This window comes from Cryptotermes secundus, unplaced genomic scaffold (assembly GCF_002891405.2).
Source record: "Cryptotermes secundus unplaced genomic scaffold, Csec_1.0 scaffold680, whole genome shotgun sequence".
Lineage (NCBI taxonomy): Eukaryota > Metazoa > Arthropoda > Insecta > Blattodea > Kalotermitidae > Cryptotermes > Cryptotermes secundus.
The window spans coordinates 195,632-217,586 of record NW_019731231.1 but is presented as its reverse complement, the minus strand read 5'-3'; the positions used below and the strand labels follow the sequence as shown (position 1 = coordinate 217,586).

Sequence of the window (21,955 nt, the reverse complement as noted above, 5' to 3'; positions counted from 1 at the left end):
TTACTTTCTGAATAGCTGAATAGCCCTTGTATATTCACCTAAGCAGGAACAATGTCCAAACCGCTCATTCTTTGTTCCTTTAATTGCCAATACTGCCCTAACATTTACTGTTTAAGAAATTACCATCAATGATGTTTTATCAAAACAACTAGAAAATTAAATAACAGATATTATGTCAGAAATTCATACTATGGAGTGCTGAGTTGGATGATAGTGAATAATAAACTGGAAAGGATGTGGAAAGAAACAGTCATGGTTTATTTCAAGGCAATGATATGGCATTTGAATAGGGGGATAGATAAAATCCACAGACAACCTTATTCATGATAACTGCTGTTCTGGCTGAGATAGGAACTGGCTATCTCCTGAATACAAGTTAGAACTCTTGACAGTTGAATCAATGTGACATTTTATTAAATGTAAGAGGAACAAACACTTTATGTGCTTACTGACACAACCTTCTTCCATATATGCTAACCTGTGAGACTCTCACGTGTGGTGTTCGCGCATGTAGTGTGCTAGTCCGGCCCATACCAATGGGTTTTCTATCAGGACTTATGTCTCCATCCATAGCTCGTTCTGGAGTTTTTCCTTTCTTCAGACGATCACCACTGGCATCACGCTTACGAGAGAAGAATCTAGAAGAAATTTTATATGGGAAAACTATTTGTAGCACCAATTATACACACTGCTAAGTCATATGTACATCATGAAGTGAAGTTTGTGCAAGTAATGAAAATTAATCATAGCAGGGAGCACATACTAACCTGAAAGGAGAACGTCCTCGTTTCTTCTTATCATCTTTCACCGATTCCTGATTATTGATCATTCGATCTGCACCATTATACAGGTTTAAGTCTACATCACTTGTGGATCGTTGCATTTTACCTACAGTGGAAATTGCTGATAAGATAAGTACTGAATAGATGTTAATTTGAGCGCTAAACTGAGAAACACCTTAAACAGTAGAAATCTAATACTTAATACACATAGCTTACATAACTATCTCCCTACTTATATGGATCTTGTTTTCTGGGAGATGGCACCATCTGGATTCAGATCATATGGCTGACATTTCACAGACCCTACCCTTAATGTCTCCGTCTTAAAGGTGAAGTGACTATAAAATGGCCTCTGCCAGTACTTATATTACAGGTCCACAATTCAGTGGCAAGTGCTCTACTTGTCTGATTGGTCCAATGGAACCACTGGGTAGTCACTTTGCCTTGACACAGTAAAGATATCTGAAACACTGGAATACACAGTGCCATCACCAAGAAATGGGATCCACAATAGCACTCAACTGCTATAAAAGACAGATATCTGCTTCTTACTTTTAAAACAGTCAAAACAGTAACATGGTAAGAACACCCAGATTATAAAGACATGAAAATTCATTTGGATAGTAACAATCACAAACACAGCAAGATATGCATTTATTATTTGTATGTGTGAAAATTCATCAAAATCCATTCTTGGAACAAATATTATTAGTATTCAAATGACATTTAAAGATGTGAGCAAAAGCAATTTCTTGGTACAGGCATAATCTTTTACTTTTTTAGTTGATGACTCCACATATAGCATGCTTAGTAGAACTTTATTCTGAAGACTGCTACTATATAACAATCATGTTTCACTGTGGTAATGTCACACTATGGTAATTCTTGCTATTCAGTAATGTGCCTTGATTCAATATGATGCATAAAGCCTATTAAAAGTTGTCATGCAAAAAACACACATAAAATTTACTCATAATTGACTAATCAGATTTGTTAATTACAGTTACTTATACTTAACAGTCTTGTGTTACAAGACTCTAAGAGTTCTCTTAACATTGTAAATAAATATGAGTTTAGATTTTTCAGTTTCTTTGCCATCTGACTAGATCACAGTGGAATATGTCTGAAGTTGAAATTTCAATAAAAGGTTAGCAAATCATCCATATTGGTGTTTTGAGAGTACCATGCAGAAACAGTGTGCAGTGTATAGCGGCTGTGCATTCATTCATTTTATTTACACTTTAATGTTCAGAATTCATTCTAATACTTGGCTTCAGAAAGGCTGAAGTTTACTCGTTTGAACTACAAGATTTAGTTAATTTTGAACAATGCAGATATTAAAAATAGAAAAAAAAAAAATCAAAACTGCATTGGTTTAAGCAAAACATTTTATTCTTTTTTTTTATGAACAGACCTCTATAAATATAAAATTATATACTTTTAAATCTGATGACTATTTCCGTTATGACTGAAGGCACAGGTGAAAAAAAAAGTTACATGGTTCCAAATACTAACTCTATAATGAATTATCACATTTAAAAATACCGAAACTAAACCAATATAACTCTTAAGTTAAAATACTTTCCAATCAACAGAAATACATAACACAAAATTCACTGAAATATACTTGTAAATGTATATGTATTGCAGCTGGAATTTCTGACAACCAGAAGACTGTTTTCTTGAACTCTCAAATATTTTCAGAAGCACTTTATGTACCTGGTTCTAATGTTCCGTTCAGTTGCATATTTTCCATTTTGTCATATGTGGTGTTTCGAGAAAGTGAGCCTCTCCTGGGCGGTCTGGATGGTTTGTGCTTCAGCTTGCTTGGAGGAGAATCTGGCGATGGTCCATTCATTATGAGTTCATCTGCTTCAACAGCATCTTCTGAATACCCTCGCTGAAGACCTAACACAAACAAATTTGAGGTATGTCAAGACTTCCCAACTACAGAATAAAGTCATGAAAATAAATGGAGTTGTATGTATCTAAAAATATTTTTATTACCATCCCATGCCATTCAAAATGAAGTCAGTTCATTTGCTTTGCTCTGAACTGGATCGTCACTCATATTTATAGCTGTCATGCAGAACTGCAAGGTCAAGAAGCTTCAACACGTAAGCCATTATTTATACTACATAATAAATAAAAGAACTGCTGACCCTACACAGAAACAAGCACAATACAAATGATGCTGATTATAAAAGAAAATATTCATTTTATATTTCATGTTATTTTCTGAGAGTTTCATATGTTTAATCACTGAAACTTTAAGAAAACTGACTGCTAGTGCTGTTCTAGTGAAATCCAAACAGTAGGATGAAAACACTTTTAAAGTTGATTTTTAGTGTAACCCACTGGCCACTCCAATAACTTCACTTGTTTTCTTTAAAGGCTAAGAAGTAGTGAGGAAAAATGAATGTTTAACTGCAGCCAGAATTACTTCCCCTGTATATCCGGTACATTGCTCCTCTTATAACCCTGTGATTCAAGTAAGGATCAGCAGGAATCAACAAATGATGTCTAGTTTCAGCAGTCGGACAAAAATTACTTGTCAGACATTTCTTCATAAGAAAAAAGGCCCTTACCCATAATGTTGCAATCACTCCACACATCAAGCTACTTACCATCAAATAACAATTACATACAAAACAGGCCTACTGTCCCTTATATTATATACACAAGGATTGAGTTATTGTTCAGATTTAGTGTTGACATCTGGGGATAAATAAAAAAGAGGATATAAGAAAGTATTACAGACGTACAAAGGGATGCATAGTTAATGTGTCCAGATGGATGGATAGAAGCATTCTAAAGATTGTAGTAAGCAAGATGTGGAATAAATCAAGATGCATTATACTGCATTTAGAAAATACCTAATAATATACATACAGAAGGCACCGCAAGAACAAGATAGTATACTAAATACCACATAATACCACAGAGACTTAACATACTTCAACTACACTATTAATAATCCCTCAGCTATTACAGAATACTGCACTGCTGCCTTCCTCGACGTAAGCCAGGCATTTGACAAAGTTTGGCATCCAGGCCTGCTTTATAAAATCAGAAGAATTCTACCAGCCAAATATTTCGCAATACTGCAGTCATACCTAACAGACAGAGAATTTGAAATAAAAATCAACGCTGAAGTATCCAACCAAAGAAACATACAATCAGGAGTTCCTCAGGACAGTATCTTGGGTCCACTCCTCTACGTGCTATACACCTCAGATATACCGACCACCGAATTAACAAAAATAGGTACGTTCGCAGACGACACAGCAATTTTCGCTACGTCAGAAGACCCGGTAATTGCTTCATCTAATTTACAAGAACATCTGAATCTAATGGAGAAATGGCTACACCGATGGAAAATCAAAGTGAATGAAAGCAAATCGGCGCATGTGACTTTTACTCTCAGGAAAGGTAACTGCCCCTCAGTACACCTAAATCATGTTAACATTCAACAGCAGGATGTAGTAAAATACTTAGGACTACACCTGGACTCAACATTAAACTGGAAACACCATATAGCGAAGAAGAGAAAACAAATCGAAATTAAGTTCAAGGAAATAAATTGGCTAATAGGTCGGAAATCTCACCTAACAATAGATAATAAACTGCTGATCTACAAAACAATAATTAAACCCATATGGACATACGGCATTGAGCTCTGGGGATGCGCCAGCAGGTCCAACATAGAAATCATCCAGCGAAGTCAATCCAAAATACTTAGAGCCATAGTTGACGCACCTTGGTACGTGTCAAACCAAACTCTTCACACCGACCTCAAGATCCCATATGTAAGAACCGTAATCACAGACAGAATCCAAAAACATTATCAGAAACTGGAATCTCACCCCAACAACGCAATAGAAGCTCTCCTTCAACCTACACAATACAGAAGACTAAGACGAACTTGGCCAAACGATCTCCAGGAAAACTGAGGTGTAATCGATGGATTACAGCTCTTCAAGCCAACTTAGTACAATAGAATAATTATTGTACATGACAGCAAATTAGCTCATAGAATGTAAATTCAGATTGCTAATAAATGATAATTAAAAAAAAATAAAAAAGCTATTACATAATATTTTAGAAAACATAAGAAATAACTTTACAACTATAATAATGATCTGAGAAGATAACAGACATAATCAAGTGTGAGGCTCGTTTTTTTATATTAAAGCATACACAAGAATGTAAGTGAAAGGAAACCTAACATTTTCACTAGGTTTCATTAATCCCCTCCCTTGGGTCTTCTGCTGATCACTTCCATGTTCTGGTTTCTTCTAAATTGACATTTATATATCTATTAGCAACAGTCTAATGTTAAGCTTCCACTTTTCTGTACTGTATGTAGTGATATATACTGTGGGAACATCCCACATTATCACGCATTTCTGCAACGCTCGCTCTTCACATCACTTTTCACCATCACGCGCGCTAGCCAATCAATTCTTCCTCCTCAATTTCGAGTTTCGCTCCGCCCCACCGAGCAGTGTATAAAAAGGGGCAGCTCCAACGCCGACTATACAGTTCATCATCAGCCTACGAGCTAGCCAAAGCAAGCAACATCAGCCAGCAGGCTTTGTCGCCAGCGCTCGGTCTATGGAGGCATCGGCGCTTCGCTGCGCCAGGCATGACTGCCACTGCTGTCTGCCGGTCGCACCCGACTCACTGGGCAACTAGGCCGCACAGACTCGCCGGTAGTCATACCTGACACACTGGGCAACTGGCATAGCTACCGCCTCTCCGCTCCAGCGACCGCACTCAACAACTAGCCTTTCACCAGCCATTCACTGTAACTAGCCTTTCTCCTTACCGGCGCGTGCCGCGCTACCTCACCGACCAAGTATCTCAGCAACCACGGTCCTTTTCAGGGCCAACAAACTGTTCCGAAGAAGTGGGTTGTCATCGGAGTAATGACAAGACTACACATTGAGAGCCCCACATTAAGTGTTGCAGATATCCCTTATGGACCCTGACCATATCATGGCACATATTGGAAGTTACACAGAAACAGTGCTACAAGCTTACATTAAGTGGAGGTTACAAACCCAGTAAAATATCTTATCTCTTCTGAAAGTAATATGAAGCTCAATTTCTTTTACATATGAAATATTTAACCATGTTTGCTTACTTCTGAACAGTGGAGATAGATACACACCTTTAATGTCATTCATTGTGAAACCAGACTTCATGATCTGTTCTATATGTGCTGGGTGCGTCTGATCAGCCTCAGCAAGAAGTCGATGCTGGCGAATCTTAATCTCTTGCCATCGTCTGATTTTTTCTTCCTCACTGTACACACAAATTAAAAACACAACCATTACACCATGTGTCTAGTGTAGCCAATCCTGAGTTGAAAACATTCTACAGAACAGCATTAATCAAAAAGGGGTGTTTTAACTACTATCTGTGTAGCACATGAAAGTTATTACAGATCTCAAAGCAAACATATGTACAGAAGATATTTTAAATGAAAATTGGGAACAAGAGTTTATGTGATATTAGTGGTGATAATTAAGTTAAGAGTAAACAATTAAGTCTCTTCAGAATGTAATTCTCAATATTACAACATTTCCACACTGCAAAAGTTAGTGTGAGACTCTAAGGAAGCAAACAAGCAAAATAAAAATTTGATATGGAAAGGTTTTGTCTGAGGAAGCTGAACAGTAGCAAATTAAATCCTCACAGTGCTTGAGTGCTGGAAGAAAAGAGTTATTGCAAGTTAACGCCAAATAAACCACAATTTCTGGTCTATGATGATGACAATAACATTGACAACTACAACGATAATGATATTAGTTCACTGGGTGAAAATATAATTATGGGAAACATGCACATACAAAAAAAAATCAGGTTATAGTAGCATTTGTTTAGAAATGCAAAGATAACTACTAAAACCTTTTAAAAAGTGGGAAGGTTCTAATATGTGGGGACAATAAAAATGTATATTTACAAGGAATTTATGGACAAACTAAATCCACCAAACCCTTCTCACTATTCTGTTCAGAATATTTTGTCTTTCCATCTCTTACCAATAAACTTCAAGACTAAAATATACCTGAATACTATATTACTTGTTGTTTTATATGTATGTGAAACTTTGTCACCATACAGGAAGTACTGAGATTGAGAGCATTTGAAAAGAAGTGCTAAGAAGAATATCTAGACTCAAGGGAATGAAAGATAAACTCACATATTATGGAATTTCATAATTTGTATACTTCACAAAATAACTTTACGGTAATAAAATTAAGGAGAATGTGATGGACAGGACCTATAATATGTACAGGTGAGAAGAAAAATCCATGCCACACTGTAGTCTAAAAACCTGAAGGGTACAGACAAGATGCGAGATCTAGGCATTGATCAGGTAATAACATTGAAGTGGTTCTTGAAGGAATATGGTAAGGCCGCGCCATAGCTCAAGTGGTTAGTCACTGGCTTCCCACCGCAGTGGGCTGGGTTTGATCCCGGGTCTGGTCAAGTGGAATTTGTGGTGGACAAAGTGGCGCTGGGGCAGTTTTTCTCTGAGTACTTCGGTTTCCTCTGCCAATCTTCATTCCACCAAATTCTCCATCATCATAATCACCTGGGTAAGGCTACAATAGGCTAATCACTGGCCGCTGTGTTGAGTGGACCCAGTTGGACTCCACCCCCCACTAAGTGAAATTAATTAAAAGAATATAGTATAAGCATGTGGACTGAATTAAACTGGCTCAGGACAGGATTGAGTGATATGCTCATGAATACAGTAATGAACTCCCAGGTTCCATAAAACAAAGTAAATTTCTTGACCACCTGCATGACTATCAGCTTCCCAAGAAAGATATGACTGTGAAGTTTTTCAATTTATAATTCCAAATACTTAAATGTCACCTCCAAATATGGTTTAAAATAATGAAACATAAAAATCACCAAAAAATGGATGCAACACATCTCACAATTAAAGCATAATACTGCATCTGTCATTTAAGATAAACTTACTCTATGAATATTGACTGACATATGACAGGTAATGACAGTCTGAGAAACTCCCAGTTAGCCTTTTCCATGGTCTCAAAAGTATTATGACTAATCTTCATACAAGGTGGTGTATCTGATCCTGCTGGTATTCTTGTCACATCAATCCTTGTGTCAACAAAGTCTTCAGTGTTCTCAAATATTGGCTGATCCTTCGTGTACCAGTATGTTACAGGTCTCTTCATATTGCTGTAGGAAACATCCGTCATTTACAATCACAAATATCTACTGCCTTATTAAAAGTAATATAAAGTTTAAACATTTCAGTAATCTGAGTCACTAGGTATATAATCTTACTCAGACTAAATATTAGCTTGTATCTGAATGAAATACATTGTAGCCTGTTCTAACATCCATCTGATCAAAAAAGTCTTATGAATGAAAAAGTATGATTTAAAATAGAACTAATCTGATAATTAAACACACACTCATTCTACTCTGTTGATGAACACTTATTGCCCAAAAAACGAATCATCCATTTAAAGGTTGTGTAAATAGCATAAGTTGACAGTATTGGTGTATATATGTGAATGTATTTTTGAATAGCCTCATGTGTAACCACTGTGTTTCCTTGGGTTTTCTTGTGTGAAAGCTTCAGTTGCATTGTACATATGTTTCTGTATTTATACAACATATTCCACATCCTAGAGTCATTTCGACTAACTTCAGATCCAGGGAATGCAATGTAATGTCATGTCCTCTGTATGTTGTATCTGTAGTTTCAGTTCCTTCCAGCTGAAACTCATGATAAGGTCACACTGCAAATCAACTCACTCATATGTAGATGTGCATTTTGATAGTTTAGACCACAAATCCATTATTAAATTCCTCACAAAATAGGGGAAATGGATCAAAGATTGTTCATGAATGTACATTGGCTGTGTATAGTGATGCTTAAAATGCAAAATGAAATATTGGTCTAAGCAGTCAAATTGGGGTACAGAATCCACCGAAGATGACCTCATGCAGGAAGACAAGTAGAAATGACTACTCCAGAAATACGTACAAAATTTAAAACCTGGCCATGCAGGACAAGAGTCTGAACATGTCCCTGAATGCTCAAGAAAGCAATGTGTTGGGATCTTGTGGTCTGTCCATACTGAACATTCACCTGGGCATGATGGGCAGTTTTCATTCAGTTCAGAGAATGTTGAAACCACTTCACAAGCAGCACAAGGTTCAGTTTTCTGAAGAAAATTCTGGACTTTTTGAAGCAAACCTTGAAACATTTCTCTCAAGGGTTGCTACAGGTGATGAAACATTAATCCATCACTGGGATACTGAAATAAAATCAAGTCCGTGCAATGGATACATCATGGTTCACTCATTCATACATAGTTCTAAACATCGTTGCTGGCTAGAGATGTCACAAAAAAAATTAGAACAGAATTCTTTCTATGAATTACATGCCACAAAAGACAACAATCACAGAGGAAGCCTGAGATGCTTTACTTCGAAATTTAAGGAAGGACATCAAGAAGGCTGATGATAAAAGAAAGACAAGGTATGTCCTGCTTCTTCATGGCAATATTACTGTACATAATTCATAAAGAGCAATTGCTATCATAAGGGAATGTTACTTTCAGTAATCAAATCAACCATTGTACAGGCCACTTCTGGCCTCCAGTGATGATCATCTGTTCTGTAACCTGAAGAGACACATGCATGGACATAGGTTTTCAAGTGACAATGAACTTAAAAGTGCTGCTACAGAGTGGTCTGAGGAGCAAGACAATGAATTATACATTTTGGGGATATCTTCTCTATCTACAAAATAGAGAAAGTGCACCAAACTCAATGAAGAAACAGCAAAAGCATATTTGTTCTATCTCAACTGCTTCATGGTTGGGAAGATTTAATGTTCTTCATAAAAAGAATTATTCACACACAGAAAATAAAATTTATAAAGGTATATATTGTGGCATATTGACTCTATGCAGGAACTGTTGAGCCACAGAAGCCTCAGGGCACACGCGCAACGTGAGACTTGCAAATTGTATTGGCGCGTTGCAAGGTGACAACTCTGTGAATGCTTGGATTGCGCAACAGGGAGTGCGTGTGACATCACATACCCCACTCATCCCACAACTATGCAATGCTCGGTAAACACCCCTCCCTGCTAGGCTGTGACGTCACGCAACAGGCGAGTCCGGGCAAAGACTATTGCTAGGCAATCAGTATACACAATGTTACGCAACAGTGGTAGCTATCGCATAACTGTTTTCTGTGTTGTCAGTGCGGAAGCTACATAATGAGGAGTTTTCGTCAGAGAGAGCCAGTTACTAGTATTGTGTATGAGGATTCAGTATGAGTTGTGGAGTGAATGGAATCAAAGCAGTTGAAGCCTGAAAGTGACTACAGCAGGAGAAGCAATTGGGACAATGAAGTTGTGAATTATGTAAGTGTAAGAGCGAGTGTGCAATAAATTTGCTAGATCCAAACTGGTATGAAGCTATCTCTCGCGTGACAAACACCCTACACGTGACAATATAGACACACTAACATGTCTAAGGGTATTCATCTACTTCTTCTGCCTCACTTTATTATCAGCAATGAATACTGAATGACTGACTGCTCTCAGTGATATCACAGATAAATCTACCAAATGGTCTTTTTTACTCAGAGTTTGTTAATGCAAGTATGATGCCTGATTCACAGAAATCAATGTCTAATACATTAATTAAAATAACATTTGAGTATAGCAGTAATGTGTTGATCTTCTTACATGCCATATGAACTACATTTACAATTTAATGTGTATCTCCCTACAGCAAGCAATTCAAAATTAGAAGACTGGTGAAATCAACTGATATTTCATGGGACCATAACACTTCCATCTTCATGGTCAAAAGGAAGACAAGCAAGAAGCCAGCATGAAGCAGGCAGCAAGCTGAAAGTTATGTTCCACTTAAACACAGGCCAACTTTCACCAGACTACAAGGCATTATATTGGAGAAGCCAGAACTCGTCATAGACATAGGTGTAACAACCTCAAATCCAATTCAGAATATCACTGAAAGAATTCCTTTAGACACACACCTTTTTGTCTGTGGATGAATTTAGATTACTAAGAATTAATTTACTACCTAATTGTGTCTAACTGTAAATTTTGTGTATCTGTAGTTGTACATACTGACTGTAATCATGTATCTGATCATAGTACATATGTTTATTTGGACCTAGATATGTATAAACAAAGTACTAAATTGCATGCAACAATGAATAGTGTAACTGTGTGTGCAACATAATCTACCGTCGTAGGTCATGCATGGTTAATATTCTGTAATTGAAATGTGTTTCCCAACATGATATACTGTACTCTTACTTTTCATCTTACATCATGCTCTCTATGATCCACAGGATCTATCTGTATCTCTGTGTAGTCTACTATAGTCTAATTTAGTATAAACTAATCTTTTTATCTTAACTAACTCACTAACCAACTCTGTCTGTCTGCCCACCCATCCATTCATCCATCTAATCAATCAACTAATCTGTCTATCTAATCCAATCTAATCTAACATCTACCTATGTATCTACCTGTGTGCATGTAGGCCTTATTTCCACACATTTACAGATTTTTTCTGTCTTCAAGGAGAAGGAAATACCTAATGGCCCCTGCCAATACTTCTACACACAGGTCCACAGATTGATGGGAAGTGCTCCACTTTATTCGTCAAGCAACAGCCAGTGGAAAGTGAGACAGACCTAGGGACGATATTGGTAAGGCCTACTGGGTGGTCGCTCCAGCTTGAAAATATAGCAGTAAGCAGTACATTCTATATCTATACTGTGCCACTGCCAAGAAACAGGATCCACATCAGCACAGTAAATGCTGAAAATGCTAATCACAATCTCACTATGATACTTACACACAGAAAGGTTCATATCCTTCTTGAAGGCCACACATGGTGAAGAATTTCAGCGTGTTTACATCCTGCCCAAATGTAAGCTTGCCTTTTTGGCCAACTCCCAATGTAAAAGCAGGAACAAATGAATCACCCTGAACATCTGCAAATGATGTCTCACCGCCCAGGGCATCCATTAAAAGCTCACCATTTAGTGAGAAGCCTGAAGTTTCAAAAAGCAAAGGAATGTTATTTAAAAATAAATGTGTTTTGAAATATTACAAAAATACTGTATTGCCATTGAAGGAATGTAATAACAGACAGGAGTGAATCTATATAAAAGCACTGTTCCTAAAATTCATATAGCACATGGAATTAGTGTAAAGTGAAAGCAGGAAATGATCATTTGGTACATAAAATACTAAATTTTGTGCCAACACAAATATTCTGTCTACATGAGTCCTAGATTCTAAATGGTTGTAAAAACTGATTTATTATAGAAGAGTCTGTTAAGATAAAATTTATAAATGCTGCTCTGCTTATATGGTTTTCATACAACAATCTTTAGCTAGAATGGGGAAAAAACTGAGCATACAGAATTATACATACAAACATATGCTATTGAACATCAATACAGTGATATGATTGTAAAAGCCAATTTATATGGCATTACAGACAATTTTATTGAACATTCCGATGCATATGTAAAATATTGTGATCTGAGCAATGCAAATCATGGCAAATTATATTTACAAGGCTATGTTATTATACTGCCAGAATTATATAATTTACACCTAGAACCATGCTACTTACATATGTATATACCATTCTTCTTGCTGTTCTTATTACTGACAACACAGTGGAAAGTTTACTAATCCTTTCTGTTACAGTTTAATAATTCTGAGCAAGTGTTATATTACTTTAAATATACTAAAGTAATAAGTGCCATTGATATTAATGTCTGGCATTCTAAAATCTTTATTTACAACAAAAAATAGGTTAACTGAACAAACTAATATAAAAATCTGAAAGATTTATTTAGCATCAGACTATTAAAAGATTACCATATCTGTAACATATTTACAATGACTATATGCATTCACATACATATAATTAAGGGCTGCTAAACTCTGATTCATGTACAATTTATAGGAAGTGCTACAATTGCTACAGCCACAAAGTTAAACACCCATGCATATCACAGAATACACACTGGGATAGCACACAATGACATGGTTTCATGCTAAGCAAGGCACAGAGTTTACATTGTGAACGATAAAACGATTCAGTATGAAGGCAAAATAAAAAAAGGACACAAAATATTTCTATAATTCTCTTAATGGGGATATATATGCAGTCAGTTTCCATTTTTTCATACAGTACCTGTACCTTAATTATGTATTTTATTTTTGTCAGCGATTATATTTACTGATGGTTTACAAAATCACACATACTTGTGAACCAGGCCTCATCTCTCTCCCACCTATTCCCTTGGTGTTTTATGGTATTCTTCATATTCTCATATTCTGTAACCTGCTTTGAGTGATATGGTGAGCTGAAAGGGGAGGTAAGAAGCAAATCTTCTCTCCTCTGTGACATTACATGAATACTTTAATCACCAAATCATTAATAGCAACAATAGTGTGATTAGTTTGTAATGCAACTTGTGCATCAGTTGGACATAAAGTCAATCTTAGGTGTTCAAATATTTCCATTATTTCTTACTCCTCTCCTCTCCATTAATCTAGAAATCAAAGTCACATTGATTTCCTTCTGTCATCTATTATGTTCATATTTTCAGTAACAGTAAATATAGCATTCCTCACCAAGCATCCAATTAGGAAAAGAAAAGTATAGCTGAAAATGAACAGAATAAATGAAAATATCAAAGGACATATAGCAGATGTTTCTTTTTTATATTGATTGTATATTTAATCTAGCTGAACAAATGCTCAGTGACACAGCATTTCGATCACAGGCACAAAAATGGATTTATGCTGTTGTCGAGACTGAAATGTCTGAAAAGAATCATAAAGTATCTACAAAGAGCCAGTAACATGAAGCAGCTTCAAGTCCAAAATGGTGGTTTGAAGAGAAGCAAGGAGTCAAATGTTGCAATACTTATGTAGGTAAGAATGTTATTCCATTAACTATAAATGGATATATGAACCTGACAATGACTTACACACAAATTTTACATTTGTATATTATTTTGCAATTGTATGTGTATGATGTATCATATTAATGTATTACTGTATTACTGAATAGGGTGTAATGTCTTTGTATTACTGTATTACCAACTGACAAGGCTGCTTGTTGTACGGCCGCTATTGTATCTTATTTTATTGTATGTGGACATCTTCTGTATCTTAGGTGATGATCACTGTTATGGATTACTTGAAGAAAAATAAAATGAATGAATGAACGGGGATTAGAATAGTTTATGGGGCAGTTTTTCGCGCAAATTACATTATTTTTCAGTGTATTAATATAATTTTCATTTAAATGTCACACAGGAATATACAAAGAGTGCAATTAATATTGTCAGGAGAGTTGAGTACAGGTGGCATCCATGTCTCCTGGGCTGTACACACCTCTCATTCCATTGAAACATCAAGATTCTCTCCATTCTAGATCGTTCTAGAGAATGCCATCAGAGAATTGATGAGGAACTGAGGCTATAAAAAGTAGCCATGAAATTCTTCAGAAGACAGTTCTGAGTTGAATGTAGAGGGCAAGAAGCAGCAGCATAGCACAAACATGTGTAGATACAGACATGAAGCAAAGAGTGCTGTGAATCATGAATTAGTTCGTTGCAGACAGAGGAAGTGAAAGAAGAGGACAGTGCAGTGACTGAGCAGTAGTGTCAGAGTGAAGTAACAAATTGACAAAGAACTGAAATCAAGAACATAAGTGATTATGGATGGGGGGGCAAAAACTGTGCCACATAACAATAAAAGTTACAATAGTGTATGGTAATTTAAAAGAACAGAAGATATTTTATTGAGAAAAAAAAATGGAAGTTAAGAATAGTGAAAAAAATGTACATTAAATCACTCCTGCAACTACATTGTGTCCTGTAGAATTAATCAATCCCTCCCTGATCTAAGTTGAAGGAAAACAGGAGACTATAGTCCATACAAGGAATACTACTGATCTGTTATATATAACTAGCTCACAGTGAAATTATAATATGTTTGTTCAATTCCATGTCACCTTTCTTCCTCTGAGAGTTACGGATGATGATTCATATCTGAATAGAAACAGAATGTAAGTCGGGGAATGATACGGATAATTATTGCGTTTTGTCAGTGGAAAAATTTACTGTGGCTCTGTTTATTAATAAAAATAATTTACTCCTTTATTTAAATTGCAAATCAGTTCTATGAAGCATTTCTTATAACACTATCACTCTTCCTCCCTTATTTGAAGTAAATATTTGAATAGTTTATTCATAAAATATATAAAAAAATTATAGAAGTTAACTGAAACTTATGTTTTCATGAGAGATGTTGTAAGATGAAAGAAATTTATGAGTATATAATTTAGAAGGCATGCATGGCTCTTCAATATGTAACATTCTAAAGCAATGAACAATAAGCATATAACATTAAAAAAAAAGTAGCATCAAACTATAACATTCACTATGGTGTTGGTTATCCTGCATCCTATCCTATTTACTCATAAATATCCTACTTAAAGTGTGCCTGCTATAATCATGAAAGTATATAATTCATTTTGTTGTGAATAAATTACCTGACATGTTGTGTGGATGTATTCGGAATTTATGAAATGTAAGTTTCATTTAATAAATTAATTTTGACTTGATAAAGATTTCTGATATTACTATTGGACAGGAAAATCTGTGACTTTGTTAACTTTTCTTAAAGCCACAAGTCAGAGTGATTACATCAGTTTCATTACTTGGCTTAATATTTTTCAGTCTATACTTGAGCTGTCATAATTCAAGTTTCATCCAAGAGACTGAATAAAAAACAAGAACCACACTAAGTATAAACTCACAGCAGAACCTGAACTGACGAAAGAACTTCAGCCTGGAGTTGTACCAGGGTCATGGATTTTGTCCATGTTATACATTCACAGTGTTTTCTGTATGTGCACATATTGCATATTATGCCCATACACATTCTTCTGACAATGATAAGGATAATGATAATGTATTTAGCATCTGTAACTGTTACACAGGCACAACTGGACAAGTCAGTTGAAAACAGCCAAACACTACATGTCAGCAACTCTTAAAAAATGTACAAAACAATATACAAGACAATGTAGAATATAATCCCTTTTTGATCAATATCCCCTTGCTATAGCTTAAAACCATGGACAACTTCCAGAAATTCAGTATAAAGCAATAAATACACTTAAACCACCAAAAACATAAGTCAGCCATGTAAAACAAAGCATCATACATTTAGTGAAGATAACAGTCCGAAGACCATTTATTATACTTCTGTAGCCTATCAAAACTATCTCAAATTACCAAACTACTGTCTATCATTGTTACTAAAAAAACTGTTGGAGACAATAAAAAGTTTCATAGTAAATAACTGTTTACTTTATTGTTAAAACCTTCAAATCTCCTATTCTTTTTAATTCAGATGGTAAGTTGTTATGTATTTTTATTCCCATATTAATTATACCTTTTTTAAAATAAGGATTTTCGAAAAAGCTGGAAAATTTGAAATTGGTCTATAATTCGAAATTTCTTTTTTCCTCCTTTTTTGTGAATAGGTTGACAAGTAACACCTTACTTGTCATAAAACATTGGGAAGAAAATACTGCATATTCGAAGATACCTACATATGAACACACTTCATAGCGGAAGAGTGCTGGCTGTACGGCCACTTGCTTCAAGAAAATGAGACTTATTTCTAAGCTAAGAAAATATATATATAGTTAACAGCCTATAATCAGATCCCACCCAAACCAGTCAGTTTGGTTTTTGTGATCAATAATTAATATTCTACCACATTATAATTCATGCACGAAAACCAATAGAAGAGGTGGTGATACAGGCCATTGTACTTGAAGTTTTATATTACTGTGCTACAAATATATACTGCTATTTGTAAGTACTAAAAAGATAACAGTATTGTAGTAAACACAATCAACCAAAGAGACTTGTGTAGCAGTAACACTCTAAACTGTATTCAGGAGGTGCTAATTTCAAATATTGGCTGACTGAGCTTTCTGTGGTTTTTCCCAGTCCCTCCAGGCAAATTCTGAAATAATACCTGAATTAGACCATAACCACTTACTTTTTAATCCTTTCAATTCATTATCCATCAATCATCCTGCCATTCAAACTATAAACTCGTAATCTAGATAGGGTCAACGTTGTGAAACAAAAAACTTATATAAGTTTCAGACATTAAAGAAATGAAAAGGGTTTAAATGTCCTGTAATTTGGGGAGAGCCCAACAATTCAGAGAACATATCACCTCCATCTTCAGGGTCAGCCATGAAGATGAAGGCAATGTCTTCCTCCAAATCGTCATGCTTTCTCCAAACTAAATGACATTGTAACCGAGAAAATCACACTCCTCATGAGAACCCACCATGAGAACCTCAAATCCAAATCATAAAGCTAATGTTGGTAAAGAAAAGGAAATATTATCATTTCTTTGAATAGAAGCAATCTGATAGCTTCAGATTAAAGCTTTCAGACAAACACATGTTCAGTAATATAATGCCACAGTAATATAAAACTCATAAATTTAAGTTGAAATCAAGACCATTAAATCACTACTTCTTGAAATGGAACTGTGTTGTGTTTGATTCAAATTAACAACGAATTTTTTAAAACGCTACTGCTTAAAGCTGTTATGCTGCGGTATAATTTCTACAGTTAAATACCTTGGGAACAAACAGCAAAAATTAATGTAACTAGAACAGCTGATTAATTCAATTCTACGAAAAAACAAATCATATAGTTCCTGTATTTAAAACTATGTGCTGTTTTATTCCATTACTGGGTGCAAATTATAAGATTTCAAACATCACTGCCCTAATGAAATCAAATAATTTGTACTCAAATGAACTGAAACACTACTTGGCGAAGGCACACATGGCATATTATTTTATTTTCCTGACTTACTTATAGTACGATCAATTAGGTCGAGGAATACTCCGACCACATCTCCCACTTGCCATTGTTTGCCAAATGACTCAGCTGACCCACAATAAAGCTTTTCTTCCTTTGAATCAAAGAAAACATCAAATCATATCTACATAAAAATTTCCAATTACTGCTTTCTGCCTTTTATGTTCAGTGAAGGATGCCATTTTAACAAGCTGCTGTCATATTTACTCTTCTTACACAGTAACTAATAGGTAAAGATACACTAAATTAACCCAAATGAATAACACTCCATTACTCTTACACTGTTAGGATCTGATGATCAATATCTAGTGTTATGATTGTTTAAATAAAGTTATGTTAACTTTCAGGCTAAATGTCACAGCTTATGTAAAATCTGGCCAATTTTTTACATTCATTTTTAGGAAAGACATAACTGCCTCATAGTGTGATACCATAGTACAGATGGAAAACTGTCTATTTGAAATTACTTTCTTCCTTCAATTAAGCCTGGGTGGTTTTATTTCTATTAATATATGCTTAATTAAAACCAGCATTAAATTAATTTTTCATCATTAATTACAAATAGTTGTATGAAAAGAGACTGAGTTCCTTGAAAGTTTTTAATGTTTTCTCTCTGTACGGAAATAAAAATACTGAAGTAAAAGATATTTCTTATGCAAAAGTATGCTGCCTGGGATCTCTGAGTGCAAGTTGCACTGAATAGGTTATATGACAGTGTAACAAAGTATTTATTGCAAGAGATCACCAAAGTTCTTCCTTCTATGTTTCTATACAGTATATAAAGAAGTGACAGATCTGAAGCTGGTTCTCCAGAATCATGCAATACACTGCTTTCATGCAAGTCATAATCTAACATTGTGTATTCTGCATATTCAGTTTCTTAGTGCCTGTTATATTCTTGTCAGTTTTCCTGCAGGGTTCATGAACTGTAGCAGTGTTTGACACAAATGTCACTTAACGTCCATGTATTTATTGTCCGTCAATACTGCAACACTTGTTTATTCACCACTTAATCTTAATTCTAGATTAATATGGCAACGCTTGTTTATTCACCATTTAATCTTAATTCTAGTTTAACATTTTACACTTTGACACATGTTTCGGCCCTAAACGGCCATCTTCATGGCAAGCTGCCGAAACAAAACACCTGGGACAGGCATACATTTATGAACAATGGACGACACCCCTTGTGAGGTGAAATAGAATTCACCAAAATAACGTGGGTTAAATAGAAATTTCAATGGATTCTGTCTTATTTTACCTTGAAAAGAGAACTATAGCATGTGATTTTAACATGGACTAACACAGTGTAGCTGTTCTAACATAATTTAATAAAATATTTGTAACACATCAAGACACCTGAAGATGGCCGTTTGGGGCCTAAACATGTTGTGTCCAAGTGTAAAATGTTAAACTAGAATTAAGATTAAGTGGTGAATAAACAAGTGTTGCAATACTGATGGACAATAAATACATGGATGTTAAGTTAAACAATTTCAACAGGATGCTGAAATACAGAATTATGTCACATATTCTTACAAAGGGAATAGATGTAAAAAAAGAAAAATTGCCCTTGGTTTAGAATCATGCAACAGACATATAGAGGGGAGTGAGGGTGAAGTTTCAGATACTCTTTGCATCAGCACTAGATGAAGATCAGTGATACTTTCATGTTCTGACTGCATTATCCCCATGACAGCCATTGGACGGGAGGCCGGTGTGCCCCAGAATAATCTGAACATGATGATGAACAGAAAAGCCACAACAAAATTTTGTGAACATTCAAGTGAAACGACAGAAGAACATTATATGTAATGCAATGTGAATTAAAAAGTGTATCTTGCAGCACCATGTCTGTGTGCCATGATGAACCCAACAGTGATTCACTGTCCAAAATACAATATGAATAGAAAAGAGTCAAATAAATTTATGTATAGAGAATGTCTCTTCAGTTTTAGGGATGCATCTGTTGCTATGTGCATAATATAGTGACTGGTTATTCCACTGAATACAGATGGTTACTGCATTATAATGCAGCTGCATACCATCCTCAGATATGAAAAAATATACAGAGTTGAGACCATGATTCAATTCACAAGATTTCATGGATTTGTAATTTGTTAATGACCTTAACAACAATGTAACATGTACACTCCAGTAAACAAAATATAAGATTACTGTCCTCTCAGGTGGTTCCAACATTATGGAGAATATGCTGTCCCATCTTATATCCTGAAAACTGGCAGTTTTCTTTGAAGTACCTGTATCCATCCACCAAATTTCTTATCCTAAGGTCCCAAATATACTAAAATTTATGATCACTGTCTTGGGTACCTCAAATTTCAGAGAAAGGTTTATCATACCTTTAAAATAACTGGCAGATAAGAGTATAAGTATATACTATATAGGCATAAAAAGTGTTCTGAAGGACAATAAATGAACTTTATAAAAGCTAACTGTTTTCTACGTAACTGAATTATTTCTAATTAGTCCTATACTTCAATAATGATGATAAACTAATATACTTGTGAATTCTTCCCTTGATATAATTATTTTAATAAAGTTTATGGAAAAATATTTTCAAAATAACTTTATAACATTGTTTAACTTTGTCCTTGTATTATTGAAAAAAACTTTTTTTGTGTGTGTTCTGCTTTACTATGTACGCTAAACTTGCTACTGTTATATCTTTCACATACCTTCTCAGTAAGAAAGTATTACCATAACAAGTAAACCTCTATTTCTGCTTACAGGGAATATTTATCTTTAATAATCTGATTTACGAGTATTTTAAAATCAGTTTTTTATATGAAGGTAGAGAAGTTATCTAAATTTTAAATAATTATTTCTTACTTAAAAATATTCAGTTACTGAATTATAAACTGTAATGACATAACAGTGAAATATCTCTTTAAAGCAGGCATATTAAATGAACTTAACTTTACTTAAACAAAGGAGAAAAAAGGGAAAAAGATCTTAAAACATATGCACACACAAACTGACAAGCAAATTTCAAAGTAAATGGAGAGAAAAACAGTGCGACCAAGGGACAAAAACCACTGAGGTGACAAAAGTGATAAATTAAAGCACGTATGCAGGCAATCCTTCAAGTGCATAGCTAATCACATATAATGGGGAAACTCCAAACAAGGGCGGGTGGTGAGTTGCACGAACTTTCTTTACAGGGACTTCATTATAATGTTAACCTGCTTAAATTGTTCGTAATAAAGAAGACTGTTATATGGTGTTAGACACATCACTCAAACAAGAGCTGTATAAACATATACTAAGCCATGCACTTTTGTGTCCATGGATTATTATCAGTACCTGAACTGTGTGCCATTTTTTTTTTATGAATAAGAGCTCCATACCCAGACAGTAAATGAAGTGAAGTTTTGTTTAAATGTAAGAACCAGGCTCATTTGTGGGAGACAACACTTGTGCAGTCTTATAGTTTTTGATGAAAGATTATCAGTCACTTAACCAGGCATTCAGGAAATTTTCCTTAATAAATCAATTTTTAAAGACAAAGGTCAAAATAAAAAAATAAATAACTTTAAAGTGAAATAATAATACACAAGCTGATAAGCCCATTTATTCACCTTTAAAATGGCAGTAATAACACCAAAATAAGAACTGGTATATAAACTATAAACCCCCAGGTAAAACATTTAAAATTCAAGCACTGATTAGCTTAATTAAGTTAACCATAATTGTTGAAAATAGAAGAATACACATGTAAGCACATGTATTTCTATCCATTTACATCGACTTTATCATGTCCTGGAATTCAGCATGGAAATTACCTCTATTTTAAATTAATGTTACTTGCTAATAATGTTAAATGACTCATATGGGCTTCGTGCAACCCACGCACCACATTACATCCCTGATGAAAGACATATATTTACTTACTGATAGTTCTATCAAACAAGTCTAGGAAACAGCCCACTACATCTCCTATTTGATATTGCCTGCCAAATGGATCACTAGCACCAAAGTGTATCTTGATGGCCTATGTAATCATCAAGTGATCCCAAGAAACAAGAAAACATACAGACATTGCTCATGAAAATTTGTTACTAAAGTTCAAGTGGTCTCAACTTACAACTGAACTTTTATTCAATATTTCTGTTATACACTATACTCTTGGGGGGGGG

General features: G+C 35.0%; 1 protein-coding gene across 7 annotated transcripts in view; it reads right to left on the bottom strand.

Annotated features, from left to right (window-relative positions):
- Positions 1–21,955, bottom strand: part of LOC111866591 (ryanodine receptor) — a 256,073-nt gene that overhangs the window by 133,802 nt on the left and 100,316 nt on the right. For 4 of the 7 annotated variants that reach the window (XM_033752340.1, XM_033752343.1, XM_023855691.2 and 1 more), the window contains 7 exons: positions 17,790–17,889; positions 11,693–11,891; positions 7,785–8,009; positions 5,959–6,092; positions 2,502–2,690; positions 768–888; positions 479–638 (listed from right to left, as the gene is read on the bottom strand). In XM_033752340.1, the coding sequence (XP_033608231.1) occupies positions 479–638; positions 768–888; positions 2,502–2,690; positions 5,959–6,092; positions 7,785–8,009; positions 11,693–11,891; positions 17,790–17,889 (1,128 nt within the window). Of the gene's footprint in view, positions 1–478; positions 639–767; positions 889–2,501; positions 2,691–5,958; positions 6,093–7,784; positions 8,010–11,692; positions 11,892–17,789; positions 17,890–21,710; positions 21,811–21,955 lie in introns of all 7 variants that reach the window. The other 3 variants (XM_033752342.1, XM_033752339.1, XM_033752341.1) reach the window with 1 other exon arrangement.